Source organism: Parasteatoda tepidariorum, chromosome 8 (genome assembly GCF_982258835.1).
Source record: "Parasteatoda tepidariorum strain Cologne lab strain chromosome 8, Ptep-v5.0, whole genome shotgun sequence".
NCBI lineage: Eukaryota > Metazoa > Arthropoda > Arachnida > Araneae > Theridiidae > Parasteatoda > Parasteatoda tepidariorum.
The window spans coordinates 98262274-98279504 of NC_141762.1; the positions used below are offsets into that span (position 1 = coordinate 98262274).

At 29.6% G+C, this 17231-nt stretch overlaps 1 protein-coding gene across 1 annotated transcript in view; it reads left to right on the forward strand.

Annotated features, from left to right (window-relative positions):
• Nucleotides 1-17231, forward strand: part of LOC107439726 (eukaryotic initiation factor 4A-III) — a 37690-nt gene that overhangs the window by 13372 nt on the left and 7087 nt on the right. The window contains exons 5-9 of the mRNA XM_043056116.3: nt 4622-4702; nt 4794-4935; nt 10843-10981; nt 11061-11176; nt 16806-16913. Of these exons, the coding sequence (XP_042912050.1) occupies nt 4622-4702; nt 4794-4935; nt 10843-10981; nt 11061-11176; nt 16806-16913 (586 nt within the window). The remainder of the gene's footprint in view (nt 1-4621; nt 4703-4793; nt 4936-10842; nt 10982-11060; nt 11177-16805; nt 16914-17231) is intronic.

Below are 17231 nucleotides of genomic sequence, written 5' to 3' on the forward strand. Positions count from 1 at the left end.
TTTTCTTTAGTTTTTTTAAAGGGTGTTTCACCCTGCCATATTTTTATATCGCAGATACGACCTGCTTCATTCTTTTTTTATTTTATATATGTCATGTGCCCATAACTTAAGTCTAACAGAATCACTGATAACACATGCAATAGGATCTGTTTATGCGATAACTAAAGAAAAAATATAAAAATTAAGCCAAAAATTAAATGCAGAGAAGCCCCCTTATTCCCATTTATATTTTTGATTTCAAAAAGCTTAATGTATTGTTTAACAAGATTAATAAGACATGTAAACTTTTGAACTTAACTAGTTCTTTAATCGCATTTTGTAAATAATTTTAAAAACTATAACATAGAGTTGGTGGTGGTCTGATTTAATTTTAAAAAAGTTAGAGAAATTATGTCTTAATTTACTCGCATTAACTTATTTTTGCATTTATATTTGCGGAAATATTTTAAAATTACCAGGGTGGCCACCCACCTGAAAAACCTTGAAACCCTGGAATTATTAGGGAATTTTTTTTATACTGGAAAAGTCAGGGAAATTTAGATAAAAACCTGAAAAAATCAGGGAATTTTAAAGAAAAGCTGAAATTTTTTTTTAGATTTTCTTAATTTAAAATATTTTATGATCCGTTAAACTGACTTTTTTTAAATAGAAATTTATTGCCAAACAGTTGAAATATCAACTTAACAATATTTTGCGTGCATCAAAATTCACTCCATTATTCCCTGTTAAACTAGAATGCCACATAAAACCCGTGATTGCTAAATGAATGGAGAAACCTTTTTGGAGACAGTTTAGGAAAGGCAAAGATTGTGGTGGGGATTGAATAGGAGTTAAGATATTTGCTTCTGTTTATAAAAGTAGCATTTGTTTCACTTCTAAACCGTGGGTTGAATCCATTTATCGCTTGTTCCGATGCTTTAAGTTTTTTTCTTTCTTCTGACTAAATTGTTAAGAATGTTTTAGTACTTTTAATTTCATAAAATTCACCACAAATTGGTTGGTCATAATTTAATAGATTTTATGTTATATTCTTTTTCTAAAAGATTTTGTACACCCATCCAAATCTGTGAATTATTTTTTCTCAGCAAAGCCAATCAAATGACATATTTTCTTACAATCACCAACATCATTGTTTGTCAACAAATTGTACAATTTTTTAAAAAAGGTTCTTTTAAGGATGAACCATATGTTAACATGGTTATATTAACATTTTGTTGCTAAATATTTGATTTTTAATTCAAAATTTGACAATCTGTAGTGATAACAATGTCGAAAGTTTGTTAATGTTACTCTTTTTCCAGAGATGATTTCCTGAACTGTTTCTCCTTTTACCTTAAGAAGCTGGTAAAAATTAGGGAATGTATGGGAAACATGTTAAATGTTGTATAAACAGAGGATATAAAAAATTTTATTCATACGTGTTTATTAGGAAGAAGGAATGAAACTGTCTTTTTTTTTTTTTTTTTTTTTTTTTTCATTGTGCAGGTTTCTAGTTGTAAAAGCAAGCAAAAAAAAATTAACTGATCTAAGCTAAAAAAATCATTTAGTTAGATAGGAATTCTTTAAATATTTTAATTTCGAATTAGAAAAGAATAAAATATAAAGAATTTATCTAGTTTTTTTCTATGAGATATGTAATAAGAAATTTGACAATTTTGCCTTTGTGACATTAGTTTTTTAATACTGCTTATCGTGCTTGAAAACAACATTATTTAAACATTTGACTCTAGATATTAGTTTAAGGAAAATATGATCAGTGAACTTTACGAAGAGTACTGTTTGGATTAAATATAAATAAAATAAATAATAAAATATAAATAAATATAATGTAATAAATAAAATGTAAATAAGTATAAAAAGTTATTCATGCATAATCACCTGAGATTATTGTTTCTCTTTAATTATTTTTTTGTTTAATGAAAATTAGGGATGCAGCAAATATTTGCTTACTATTCGGCATTTGGCCTGTTTGCCGAATGTTCGACCAAGTATTTATTGACAAAGTTTTAATAGATTAAATAGAGTTATCTAAAATAGTATTTTAATTATGCATTATCAGATATAGTCTTTACACATCTTTGTTAAGTTTTTATATTCATGTGCTTGCAAAATTATGTTGTGGAAGATAAATGGAGAAGCAAAATTTCTATTTTAAGAATCTAGATTGTTTTGATTATATCACAGCATTTTATGATTTTATTCTTTTATTTTTACTTTTTTCTAGTATGGTAAGACATATAGCTGGTAACAAAAAAAATGCTGTGATGTTCAGCCTTAAAGTTATATTTTGAGAAATTAGAATGCTTTTTTTTGCCTTTTTTTGTTAACTTTTTATCAAAGTTTTTATTATGATACAGCATTTTTTAAAGAGTGTTTCTGAAGAACGTTATTTTTGATCGCCACTACTTGAAAATGTGTTAAATGTGTGTGTTTCTATGTAGCTTTTTCTTTTTTAAAAAACTTGGGTTTTTTATATCAAGAGTTTTATTATGGTGGAGCAATTAAGAGAGTTTCTATTAGACTTATTTCTTTCTTTCTACCCTTTTTTTAAAATAAAAAAAAAATACATTATAATTGGAAAACAGATGTTCAGTTTAAAATTTGATAGTCCATCAGTTTAGTTTAATTATAATAGATTTTTATTTTTTGCTTCGCTTCTGTGTATAATTTTTTGTGGGCATTTTTAAAAGCTTTTCTGGTAGACTTTTCTTTTAAAGTTTTATGTTTACTTTTTTAATCGGGAAATACTATTTTCAGCATTAAAGTTTTGTCTTAAAAATTAAGATACTATTTTTTGCTTATTCTCTGTTTCTTTTTTTCTTCAACTTCACAACTTCAGTTTTTTTTCTAGCTATTAGTTAGTTTTTATTTATCTTAAATATTTCTAATAGATAACTTTTATAATTTTTTCTCCTTACCCCACACTAATAATATAGCTGAGTTTTGATTAATTTTCAAAAATATCTAAACTTATTTATATATAAAAAAAAAATAACATACATGTTGAAAAAAAAAATTTGAAGAAAAATGCTACTATTCGGCCACCAAATATTTGGTATTCAGACGATTTGTTTAGCCGACTATACGGTATTCAGCAATTCTGCTAAATCACTGTTCATTACATCCCTAATGAAAATATATTAAACAATACTTGTCAAAGTTTTTTCGTAGTCTCTCTGTATTTGCCATTCGGTGTACTTTGTGCAGAAATTACATTCACATTAAACTTTTTTTACTCAATCAAAACAATATATTTTACATGCTAAGCGTATTTTCTCCACATCCAACTTGTACCAAAACGTTAAAAATTCAAAAAAAAATAAAATCTTGCTAAGTTCAAATAAATGTACTTTAATTATTTTTTCATTATGATATATTAATAAAATATAATTTTAAATAAAATACTTTACGATTTTAGTACTTTTGTTGTTTCCATCCTATACTTTATGAAGAAAAAAAATACGTTAACCTTGAAATTTTAAGATTTTTACCTGGAAAAATCAGGGAAATTTGAAACCTGATTTGAGTGGCCACCCTAATTACAGATCACATACATTTATTTAAAGTAACACAGATTCACATTAGCAATTTTACTTATGATTAGTATTATTTTCATGGAAAATTTATTTTTTCATTCAGTTAAAATCAAAGCATTTATCGAAACAATAGAAAATTAAATTTATTTTTTTTGTTTGTTTTTTTGTTTAGATTTTTTTTGTTAAATGATTTTTAAAAAAAACATTGGCTTAAACTTGCGAACTTTGAATGTATTTATTTATATAAAAATAAGTTCCTATGTGAGGCCTAGACAAATGCTTGCACCTAGATATATTTCCATGTAGAGAGTTTTTAAAAAGTACTTAAAGGTGCTTTTTCATTGGGTGCTTTTGAACAATGCTTATTTTTTCCTTTTTGAAAATTAGATTTTTTCTTTACCATGTCGATTTTGCCTGCTCTTCAGATTGTTCTATTCAACATTTTCACAATTCATTCAGCCACAATCTATTTCAGCGTAGCGTCGTTTCATAGCGTATGAAAGCGAGTGTATCTAAACCTTTCTGTGAAGAACGTCTGAACTAATTTTTTTCTTTTTCGTTGTTTCAGTTATATAGACGTAGATCAGATCAAAGATTTCTGTTGTATATTTAAAATATGCACATGTATGAAAGTATTTTTCATGTTTTCGCTTTATTTCATGAGGTTTTTGTAGTGTACTACAACTACAAAAATATAATTCCACTTCACTGATATATGACGAAGACATGTTAACTCAATTCTATCGTGGGATACCTTTTCATAGATGAAGGTTGACACTGCCTATAACTACTCTCTCCCCACATTGGTGACCCAGACGTGATTTGAACACGCAACCTTCTGGTATGGGGAGATAAAAGTTATCGGCAGTGTCCAAAGGTGCCCCACCCTAGAATTGAGTTAGCGTGTCCTATATATTAGGAATTGAAATTATATTTTTGTAGTAATAGTACACTACAGTTTTTAAGATTATCCTAGGGGGGTTTTTTTATCAGCGGATAATCGACGTCCTACTGTAATTTCTTTAACACTGTGATATTTTAAGATCTTAGCTTTGTATTAAATGCTTGTTTCATCACCATTTCAGATATGATCAGAAGAAGGAATTTAAGAACAAGATCTATAAAAATGCTTGTACTGGACGAAGCCGATGAAATGTTAAATAAAGGTAGAAAGATAAATTCCTAATTAAGTTAAAGAACTATTGATTTTACATGTATGAAAATTGTGTCTTAATAGTATTATGTCTTTGAATGCAGGATTTAAGGATCAAATTTACGATGTGTATCGATATCTGCCACCCTGTACGCAAGTTGTTTTGATATCTGCCACACTTCCTCATGAGATTTTAGAAATGACCAACAAGTTTATGACGGATCCCATCAGGATATTAGTCAAACGGTAACAATGAAAATGTTTCAATTACTTTCTATTTATAAAAATAATTCTATTACTTCCTATTATATATATTCCATTATCTCCTATCCCCAGTGTCCTCTCAATAAAACCCATATATCGGAGTTTTTTTTTCTGTTGTTAGAACAGCTATTAATATATTTACACTATTTATCTATTACACTATATAGCTATTAATATATTTGACGCATTTTTGAATATTTTTTTTCTCAAATTATCCTAACATTTATTTCTAAAAATATTTCGATTACTTTGTATCCTCAGTGTCCTCCCAAAAAAACATGGTAGGATTATTTTAAACCTAAAATAGCCAATACCAAAAAAAAAACCTAAAATACCCAATTAAAACTAGTATAGTTAACCCAATATAGCTCTCTCAAGAGCACAGTAATTGTTGTTTCCTCTTAATATATTGTGTCTAATAAATATGTACAGGGAGAGCACAGCATGGTGCATAGCGTTTTTAAAAAGCAGTTAAAGGTTTTCATTTTTTGTTTTTAAAAGCCCTTTTTACATTGAATGTTTTTAAAAAGTGCTTAATTTTTCCCTTTTCCAAAATGAGATTTTTTTTTTTTTCTTTACCATGTCTATTTTTGACATGCATTAATCAAAGGCGTGCTTTTCACCTTTGTTCAATGTGTTCACTGTACATTCAACCACACTTTATTTCGGAATTTCCTATCTAATTTTATTGAATGTTTCTATCTCTCTTTGTGCTGTACTCTGTTGTGTGTGTGTGAATGTGGCCCACCCTATAGCGGGTAATGTTGCCCGTCTCCATGACTCTGGTTCTCAGGTGCCCACTGAGTAACGCAAAATGAGTAATAATTCCGGCATTTTCATGGGCAAAAATTAAAATTCAGTGCCTAGCATTTGAAAAAAAAAAAAATAAAATTTATTTTGGTATACTGTCGGTCCGTAGCGTATGAAAGCGTCAAACATTTTACATGTTTGATTAAATACTTGCAACAGGGATGTGATTCTTCCGCGGATCCGCTGATTTCCGCTTTTTTCATAAATTTCCGCGCGAAAAATTTTTTTATGCAGTAAATGATATTTTGTTGAAAATTTTTTTCTTCTTTCGTTGAAAATCAATTCCCATTCACGGAATTTAAAAATTCAATATCGCGATTTGTATTTAAGCGTTTTTAAAACCCAATATCGCGATTCATATTCCCGCTAGTTTAAAATCCGATGTCGCGATTCGTATTCATATATATTTTTAAATTTCAATATTGCGATTCGTTATCACGCGGTTGTAATATCAAACATCGATATTCGAATTTATACGCGGTTTAAACATTACTCGTTGCGGTAAGTATTCACGGACTCTAAAAATTATGCATCGCGATTCTTATTTACGCGATTTAAAAATTCAATACCGCGATTTGTATTTTCGTGCTTTTAAAATCCAATATCGTGATTCTTATTCACGTGATTTTAAAATTCAATATCGTGATTCTTATTCACGCTATTTTAAAATTGAACATCGCGATTCTTTTTCAAGCGATTTTAAAATCAAACATCGCGATTCTTATTCAAGCGATTTTAAAATCCAACATCGCGATTCTTATTCACGCAATCTTAAAATCCAACATCGCGATTTTAAAATCCGATATCACCTTATTCACGCAATTTTAAAATCCGGCATCGCGATTCTTTTTCACGCGATTTTAAAATCAAACATCGCGATTCTTATTCAAGCGATTTTAAAATCCAACATCGCGATTCTTATTCAAGCGATTTTAAAATCCAACATCGCGATTCTTATTCACCCTATTTTAAAATCGAACATCGCAATTCTTATTCACGCACTTTTAAAATCCAACATCGCGATTCTTATTCACCCTATTTTAAAATCGAACATCGCGATTCTTATTCACCCTATTTTAAAATCGAACATCGCGATTCTTATTCACCCTATTTTAAAATCGAACATCGCGATTCTTATTCACGCAATATTAAAATCCAACATCGCCTTATTCACGCGATTTTAAAATCCGTCATCGCGATTCTTTTTCACGCAATTTTGAAATCAAGTATCGCGATTCTTATTCACGTGATTTTGAAATCCAACATCGCGATTCTTAATCTAAGGCCTCTAAAAATTGTGTGAGAAATGAACTTTCTTGTCTTATCAACACTGATGATCAAAAGTCTGCAAAACGCAGTCTACAGATCAGTCATGTTAATAAAAGACCATCGGAAAAACAAAGAACTGATAAGAAAGTCCATAAAGGTCCTTTGACCATTAAAGAAATGTTTTTTAAAATGATGTGATACATAAAATCGTGCTTATGCATAATTACTCAAAGTTTTCTAAATTATTTAAAAAAAATTATTTTAATCAAGATTTTATTTAAGAGCATAATTACCATTTATTTATATTTATTTGAATAGATAATAATGTAATCATTATCAGATTGGCTATTGAATTCATATAATTTTTTCTTTTGCAAGTTTAATGCTACAGTTATAAACTTCCTCTTTTTTGTGTTTTTGTCAATCACATCCCTGTTGCAAGTCGGCGTGTGCGTCTACTGAGCTGGGTTCAGCGAGATTATTGCACTCTCACCAGGGTTCCCACAGTACTTGAAAGTCCTTGAATTTGGTTGGAAAAAATAAGGACCCTGAAAAGTCCTTGAATTCTGCCATAGGGTACTTGAAAAGTACTTGATTTTTTAGGAATTAAAATACTACTAATTTTTCTTACGTAAAAGTAGTAAAAAAATAATAAATAAATTCGAAGGAAAATTATAGAAATTCTGATTACAATTTTTAATGCTTGAACTGAAAAGGGTTTAAAGAGGATGCAAAACTTTCCTCTCTTAGATTTTTCAGACCAGATTATTGTTCATCTCTTTGATGATTTGAAAGCTGAAATTTCTACCAAATTTGAGGTTTTTTAGTCATAGTTTTCGAATGATATATATATATATATAGTGTTTAATTGATTTAGAAATATGTTCAATGAACTTCATTATTACGACAGATTAATATTATCCTATTTGCTCTTTTAATTTATGTAAGAAGGATAGTTCATTTTTTATCATTTATAATCAAATTTTTACATTTAGTTTTTACTGCTAATAAATTAAATTTAGTTCTACAGGTTTCATTGATTATGAATAAACATTGTGATTCACATTAAACTGATTCTTGATTTACAGATCAGAATTCATATAAAATATTCTGCGAATTGCGGTTTAACTGAAAGTGTTTAATGAATCACATATCAAATATTACTTTAAAGTGATTTGCAAATTACTCATCAGAATTCATATCAAGGTATTTTATAAGTCACACTTCATGACTCACATTAAGTGATTTATCAATGATGATTTCAATTAAAGTTATTTCTAAATCATATAACCTGATACATATTTAAGTAATTTCAGAATCATGCCACACAATTCTCATTCTAGTAGTTTACAAATTACGCATTGATATTTTCAAAAGAAGGATTTAAGAATTACCACCTGCAATTCTCATCAAAATGATTTAAGAATCAAATATAGCTGTTCTATATTAAGCACCTTTCGAATTGCAATTTGCATCATAATGATCACTATTCACATGAAAACTATTAACTAATCATGCAACAGAATTCTCATTATAGGGATTTATGTATCTCACATTGTGATTTATGTCTTGTTAGCTCGTGCGTTTTGTATCATTTGCTATTCATATTATTCCGATTTAAGAAACACACCGCAATTCAATTTCAATTTTCAAACCACACATTGTGATACGTGATTTAAGCAATCTTCAAGACTTCTTCTTTCTTATCATATTGATTTACATATAGTATATCAAAATTGTTTGAATGCGATTTAAAAATTATTCTTAGTGAAAATAAGGCATATTCTCAAAATTTACAATTTATGGATATATTTTAAAGAAAATAAAGCTCGGTAAGTCTTAGTTATCTGTAAAATATTGTTCTACACTAGATTTTATTATGTTCAAAATACATTACTGATATCCTGAAGTAACAAAATAGAAAATCTGATATTAAAATTGAAACAGATATGTTAAATGGATAGATTTTGATAATTCATCTAATTATATACATTTTCTGTAAATTTGTTCAAACATATTAAAAAAAAAAGTTTTTATATTTTTAATAACAGTGCAATTACACAAACTTTATCAATTATTTACTATGCTTGTTTAATGTAATATGCATTGTACATTTATTCAGTTTCATTAATTCTTCTTCACTTCATTAAATTTTTTATGAAAAGTGTCCCTGATGCTAGTTTTAAATGTTGACTAGTATCCTATGTCAATTGAATTTTATTTTTATTTTTTGTCAATTTGAAATTTATACAGTGATTTGAATTAGCAATGTAACTATCAACCATTTGTATTATTAGCTGATAAATTTCATAAAAAAAAAATTTTTTTGTCAAACAAGCATTGTGATTTAAAAATATACAATTTCTGCTTCTACGTAATTGTAAAATTTGGTTGACATATACTTTAGCATATAACAATAATACCGAATAGGTCCTTGAAAAATTTGATTTTAGGTACTTGAAAGTCATTGAAAAATCATTGAATTTTTTTTTTAAAAATTGAGTGGGAACCCTGCTCATGTGCAACTGCTGCATTTTGCTTCATTTTCCACCCTCCAATATCAAACCGGAAAATCTCTTGATCATTTCATAATGGCTAATATAATCAGGAAAAGAGTTCTTTGTCAGTTACTAGTTATTTTATCATGATCATATAAAGTCTTTGAAAATTATTTTGCATTTTGTTAAAGTATATAGTGCTTAAAAATTACTTATTTTTTGTTGAAAGATTTGGCTACGCACCCTGCACAGTGAATTTTTTGTCCAGATTTGAGTGGCAACTCTGATTATAGATTTAGAACATTTCATTATATTTAAAATATACTATATATTTGCCTCTTACCCCCCTAAAAATTAACATCCAATTAAAGGTTAAGTTTTATTACTAGGTTAAGTATTTTTTTTTTTAAAGGGTTTTTTCAGCCCTGACTTGTCTTATGTGCTGTCTTAAATTTTATTTGTTTCTGTAATTGTGTAGTTTGTCTATAGAAAAAAAACTCCCCTCACCACAAGGTCTAAGGTTGTCGTCTGCTATAGAAACAAGAAATAGTGCATTTCAAAGAATGGAGCTTCTCTATACCCTTATTTCCTTTATTTCGCTGGCCGGAGCCAAAAGCTTACTTAGATATTGACCCAACAGCCCTACTTGAAATAACCACACCTTGAATGTACCATCAATAAAATGCCTTGTAACCATAGACAGACTATGTGTTCCATTTTTTATTTTATCGATAAACACAATTAAATTAATTTCACCTTGGATACATACGTATGAGCAAGCTGAAGTAATTATATCATTTATATATGTGTTCCGAATTATAATTGTTTCAAAAATATACACCAGATATTGCAAGCTAATAATTAGAAATTCCAGCTTTCTTGCAAACTTGATTTTGCAATGAGCCTGGTTGATTGGTAAATTGTTTGCTTCAGTCAACTTTTCAGGCTTATTGCAATGAATATTCTTTAAATCTTTATATGTTATAGTTGTTTCATAAAAATACTTATGATTGCTCATATATATTTCATATAAATATATATGAGCAAGCTGAAGTAATTATATCATTTATGTATGTGTTCCAAATTATAATTGTTTCAAAAATATACACCAGATATTGCAAGCTAATAATTAGAAATTCCAGCTTTCTTGCAAACTTGATTTTGCAATGAGCCTGGTTGATTGGTAAATTGTTTGCTTCAGTCAACTTTTCAGACTTATTGCAATGAATATTCTTTAAATCTTTATATGTTATAGTTGTTTCATATAAATACTTTTTTTTTAATTAGAAGCATTTATTTTATTTTTTCTTAGTGATGAACTGACGCTGGAGGGTATTAAGCAGTTTTTTGTGGCTGTTGAACGCGAAGAGTGGAAGTTGGACACACTGTGCGATTTGTACGACACTCTGACAATCACCCAGGCTGTTATTTTTTGCAACACAAAAAGGAAGGTGAGAATTTCATGAAATGAAGTAAACTTCAAATGACTGTATTTTGTTGAAGATCATTTTTTAATATAAATGTCTTTAGGTTGACTGGCTGACAGAGAAAATGAGGGAAGCTAATTTCACTGTATCCTCAATGCATGGTGACATGCCTCAAAAGGAGAGAGACGCCATTATGAAGGAATTCCGTTCTGGATCAACGTAAGTGCCATATTTATGTTCTACTATGTTAGAGCCTGGATTATCCACAGTAGTGCAGTAATCCACTTAAATGTGCTTATTTTCGTTTTTTAAAAGCCCTTAAAGGTGCTTTTTTTATTGGGTGTTTTAAAAAATCATTCAGCCACAATCTATTTTGGTGTCCCATCAGTCCATAACATATGAAAGCCCCTATCCTTTTACATGTTTGAAATACTTGCAAGTGCGCGTGTGCATCTACTTAGCTGGTTTCGGCGAGATTATTGCACTCTCTTGTGCAACTCTGTTGCATTCTGCAAGATATTCTCAATTTCAGGTTTCATTCAAACCAAATGCATTTCCGCTTACCATTGCTCTGTAACATATTAAAGTGTCAATCATTTCACATGTGTGATGAAATGCTTGCAGGTCTGCATGTGCAAATACTGAATTGGATTCAGTGTGGATTATTCTTGCACTACCATGTGCAACTCTGCTGAATTTTGCAAGAGATTCTCAATTTCAGGCTTCATTTTCCTTCCTCTGAAATCAAACGAAAAAATCTATATATTTTTATGGTGCATAATGTAATCAAGAAAAAGCGTTCTATGTCAGAAACTATTTATTTTATCATGATCATGTAAGGTTTTTGAAAATTATTTTGCATTTTGTTTATGAATATAGTGCTTAAAAATATTTTCAAGTGCTTAAAAGGTGCCTATTTTTTGTTGAAGGATTTAGTTACGCACCCTGTGCAGATTATTAGCAAGTTCTGTGAGCAGATCTAAAATGATACAGGGATGCCACTCCACATGAAATTTAAAAATCTCCTATAATAACGATGAATTTTGAGTTTTTCCTTACAAACTGGGAAAATACAGGAAATTTTATTTCTTAGCTGTTCCTTCATTTTTATTTTCCCAGAAATTAAAACTATTACAGCTAGAATAATTTTGGTCACTCAAAAGTAGAGTGATTGTCTGTTTCCTCTTAATATATTGCATATGTACAGGGAAAACACAGGGAATTTTTTTTCCTTCCAGATTTGCGTTGCAACCCAGAGATATTAATCACTATTGTTGGTACTTCTATGAATGTACTGTGTACTATTTTTTCTTTATCATTCATTGTTTCGGTGATTGAGAAAGAATTCTGTTTAATGTATAAAATATATAAACATATATGAATACATTTTAAAATAATTTTTCCTGTTTCTGCCGTATATTTTGAGTTTTCTTGCCATTCAATTCTGTGCATAATCAGGGCTCTACTGAACTTCTAGTTGATTCTATAATTCAATAGGCTCAACTGCCTAACAGGTTACTATAGGGTGCATAACGTTTTTAAAAAGTACCTAAAGATGCTTATTTTTGGTTTACATTTTTTAAAAGCTCTTAAAGGTGCTTTATTTAATTGGGGTTTGTTAAAAGTGATTAATTTTCTTTTTTTCAAAAAGAATTTTTCTTTGCCGTGTCGATTGTCGTCAAAAATGGAGGGAAAAACACAAAACAAGATTATTTAAAATTTTTGGAACTGTTTTTGCATTTTGTTTATAAATTTAGAACTTTAAACGATGGAAAAAAATATTTTTTATTGCTGCACATATCCTAATTATGATTATTATTTTTGGGGGGGAGTGATTAAAAATATTTTTTGAGTACTTAAAAGGTGCTTTTTTTGTTGAAAAATCTGGCTTCCCACCTTTGTGCTATGTATTCGGTATTTATATTATTTGGAGATAATTATCTATTTCTCTACTCTAGATAATAATCGACTGTTCTGTCATAAAATTCTTTCGTGATTTTGTAACTTTCTTCTTTTTTCTTTTTTTTTTTACTGTTTTAATTCTTATCTTTCCTGTGTTGGTTTATCAACTAAGTTCCCACAATTTTTATAAATTTTAACTTTTAGTTTGTCCTTAAATGTTTTTGGCATAATTTTACGAAACTGAACATTATCTACTGGAATTTGTTCAGATTATTTAAATGAATATAAAGTTAAGCAGGGCTTAATCCAGGTTTTCAATCCTAGTACCTATTTTTGTGAAAAAAATTATTTTTGTGAAAATTTTTTTTATTTTTGTGAAAATTAAGTATTGCTAAAAAAAACTACATATGTATACAAAAAGTACAATACTATAAAAAACATACACATATTGCGCAAGGAATTGCTTATAAGACAGCTTGCAGATTAATTCCATTTATTAATTCAATGTAAATTATACAGCCAGCCAGCATAGAAATTTTTAAACTTATTTACTAATAAAATTTATTGAACTTATTATGATTAAGAAATTATTATTTTGATATTGTGTTAACTTTACTTTTGAATTAATGGTTGAAAAAATAATAGAAATACAGAATACATAGATAAAATTATATCAATCACAGAGATATTTTGCGATTTTCAGTATTTTTAAAGATAGTAATTATGTTTTGAGCCTGTTCATCAGATAATAATTTGGATCCATTGAAAATTATGTTTAGATGACAATTTAAAGACTTCTGTGAAACGCTGCATCTCAGTTTGGTACAGACTAAATTCATCTTAGAAAACAATCTTTCCACAAATGCTGTAGAGGAAGGAACAATCACACATAAAGTTAACAGTCTCATTAAATTAGGAAAATCATTCCACACTGTAGCTTTTCTTTCCATAATTGATATTAAATCTGATGGTGTAATTTTGTGTCCCATACACACTTTAGCTTCATCTTTTTCATTTTTTCAAATCAACAATTTTGCTGCTTCTAATTTTTCTATATCAAAGGTTAATTTTGATTCTTGCATTTCTAATTCAAATTTAATAAGTTCTTCTTTTGCTGATATTTCTTGAATAAATGGTGCAGACTCTGTTGTTTGTCCTTGAAAATGATTAGTTTGCTTTTGGCCATAGAACAACATTAAATCTGACCATTTTTTTTTTCAATTAATTCTGCTTGATAGACATCTCTTCTTTCATGGTCTTGGACAAAAACGTCAAATGCAGCCATGGGAGACTTGTCGCTCACTTCAAATGCAATTTTCATCTCATTTTTAAAATCATCTAAAAATGGCTAGATAAAATTGTTCTCAATATTTCAACAATATTTTATGCGAATCACTTTTTTTGTTCTTACGAAGCTTGCGGTTTAAGCAAGTTACTTCTTCAGCAAACTCTAGAAAATCCAAGCTTTTAGAGAAAAAAGTTGCTTCTCTCAAATTTTTACCAAAGTTCTCAATGTCTTTTAAAGTGTCTTGAACTTTATCATTGATAGAACTAAAGTTAATTGATTGTTTTTGCAGCCACAAAATTTAATCTATCAACAATTTTTAGCATATCAGCTAGAAACAACATAGTTAAAAAAACTTCTGGGTTTAAGAGCTGATCTCTCACACCCTTTACTTCTGGTTCTTTTGTGTTATTGAAAACTGCATCTAGAGTTTCAATCATCTCTTTAAATCGAGATGCCACTCTAACACATGCATGCCCATGTGATAACCATCGTGTTGTAGAAACTTTTAACATTTTTAGTGTTTCTATATTGTATACATTTTCTTGTATATTTTTCAAAATATTATATTTTTTTGCACTGGAGTGAAACATTTTCCACAAACTAATCAACAAAGTGTCCACACTTTTTAAATAGCTATGTTTCTTTAGCAAATGTGCAAACACAAGAGCTAACCGATGGTTGCGACAATTTATATAAATGCAATGAGGAGATATGTGCTTCATCCTTCTTTGTAACCCTGTTACTTCTCCACTCATCACAGTGGTTGCATCTAATGACACAAATAGACATTTTTTTATATCTATGCCTTTTGCAAGCATAAAGTGCTCAATTGTGCTCATTATAGTTGCAGCATCAGTAGCTGCTAAATTTATAAGTCCTAAAAAATTCTCTTGAAATTTTCCATTAGGAACTTTAAATCTGGCTAATAAGCCTAGTTGCTCTCTTTGTGCTTTGTCCATGCTTTCATCTGCAAACAAAGCAAAAGCATCACACACTTTTAATTGTGATAACATACTTTCTTCAATGTATTCGGAAATACATTCCAAAAGGTTTTGTACAGAAACTCGTGATAAATATGTTGAATTTTTTGCACAAGTTTCTAAGTGTCTCCTAATGTCTGTATCTTGAAGATCATTGCCCAAAAATTGTATTAAACTCTCAAAATTTTCTAAAACAGCCCATTGCTTTTGTACCATAAAGTTTAAAACTTTAACAAATTTCTTCATTACAATGTTATTTTTTTCTTTATCATTTTCGGCTCCTTTTTGAATTTGCTCTGAAACATTGAATTTTTTAACTGAATTGATACTGCTTGTTGCATTAATATGCATTCTACTGTCTTCATGTTTCTTCATGCATCTAGTTGGATGCCCAAGAAAATTTACCCCTTCAGTTATCCAAGGTCCTTTATTATTTACAACAGAGCTCATTTTACTCTGCATAAAAACCCTCCAGCTGAAGGACTATAGTAAATCCATTCTTTACATTTTTCATACTTTGTGACATTGGTTAATTTATTTTCCTTATCGATGTTTTCAGGCTTTTTGCTACTGATGAAATTTACTTCGCTTTCGACATTTTCCTCTATCGCAGGAACAGCATCGCTTTTTTCTGTAACAAAACAATCGTGTAACTCTTCAATTATTGGTTCCGTAGCATTTTTAATGCACTGTGCCTCGTTATCAACTGTGACGGTTTTTTCATACGGCGACTGTTGTGAGAGTTTCTCCTCAGTTTTTTCAGACTGAAAAATTTTTTTAATTGATTTCGTTCCTATACTATCGACCGTGCGTAAACGCTTCATGTAATAATCGCTATTCTGTGAGCCACCCGCTCCACTTAAATTTCTTCCTCGCTTCATTATAAAAACTTTTCATAAATCTTGTTTAAAAAAAATACGAATGGAACACGTTTTACGCTAAATCGTAACAAAAACACTTGTCGCCTGGGAAAATTAGTTGAGTTGTTTACGCGCTGGCTCAATTTAGCCGGTTGCCTAGTATAGAAACTTCACCACTCACTCCGATTGAATGGCGTATTCAGGAGAAGTGACGTCAGCATATCAAGCCTGTTTTCGAGCTAGTGCGGTTGCGCAGAACGCCGTCCGATGGCATACCATACGGTGTTCACTGTGAATCCACTTTTCCGTGAACCGCTCGGAAAACTATTCAGCACTTTAATTCCTTCTAACTTTCTTTTTTATTTTCGTGAAGATGCGTTTTTTTTTTTTTTTTGTGAAGGTACCGATTCTTTTTTTTTAATTTTGTGAAGGTACCGATTTTTTTTTTTTAAATTTTGTGAAGGTACCGAAAAACGGTACCAAAATCGCCCTGGATTAAGCCCTGTTGAGAAAAGTGAGCATTTTCATCACCTAAAGCCACAAAAACTGCTCATGCCATTTCTGTTTATTATGTAGAGAGTACCATTGCTTTAAAAAAACACATTTATGATTGGTGTGCTAAGATTAAAAAGAAACATTTTGATCTCTGATCTTCTGGCTGTACTGTTGAGTTCATTAAAGAGCAATTAAATCATTATTCATTATCTTTTTTTTTATTGCATAGTTTATGTGCATAAAATTTTTTTAAAAAGTGTATTCATGATCGTAACCAATTGAATTGTGTTTTGTGATTAAAAATATGCTTTTTCGTCTTTCAGGCGTGTTCTCATCACAACAGATGTTTGGGCAAGAGGAATTGATGTTCAACAAGTATCTCTTGTTATCAACTATGACCTTCCAAACAACAGAGAATTGTATATACACAGGTAACATTTTTAAATACGTTGGGTGAGCCCTTGGCATGGAGCTCCAAATTCCTTCAACTTTTAATATCTAAACCATGGGCTCCCACCGTGGGCAGTAAAGACTTTTAGGGATTGTCATGTGTCAAGGGAAATAGTTTAGGTATTTGAGAAGTATTAGTAATTTCTAGAGACATTAATGAACAATAGATGAAATTAGTGCTGAGTACACTAGGGATGTGTAATCTGCAGTTCATGGACCATGTGCTGACTGTTGATGTGTAACTGGCTAGAGCTTCTGATCACACTCAATTTTTGTCTTATTTTTCCCGAAAAATATTA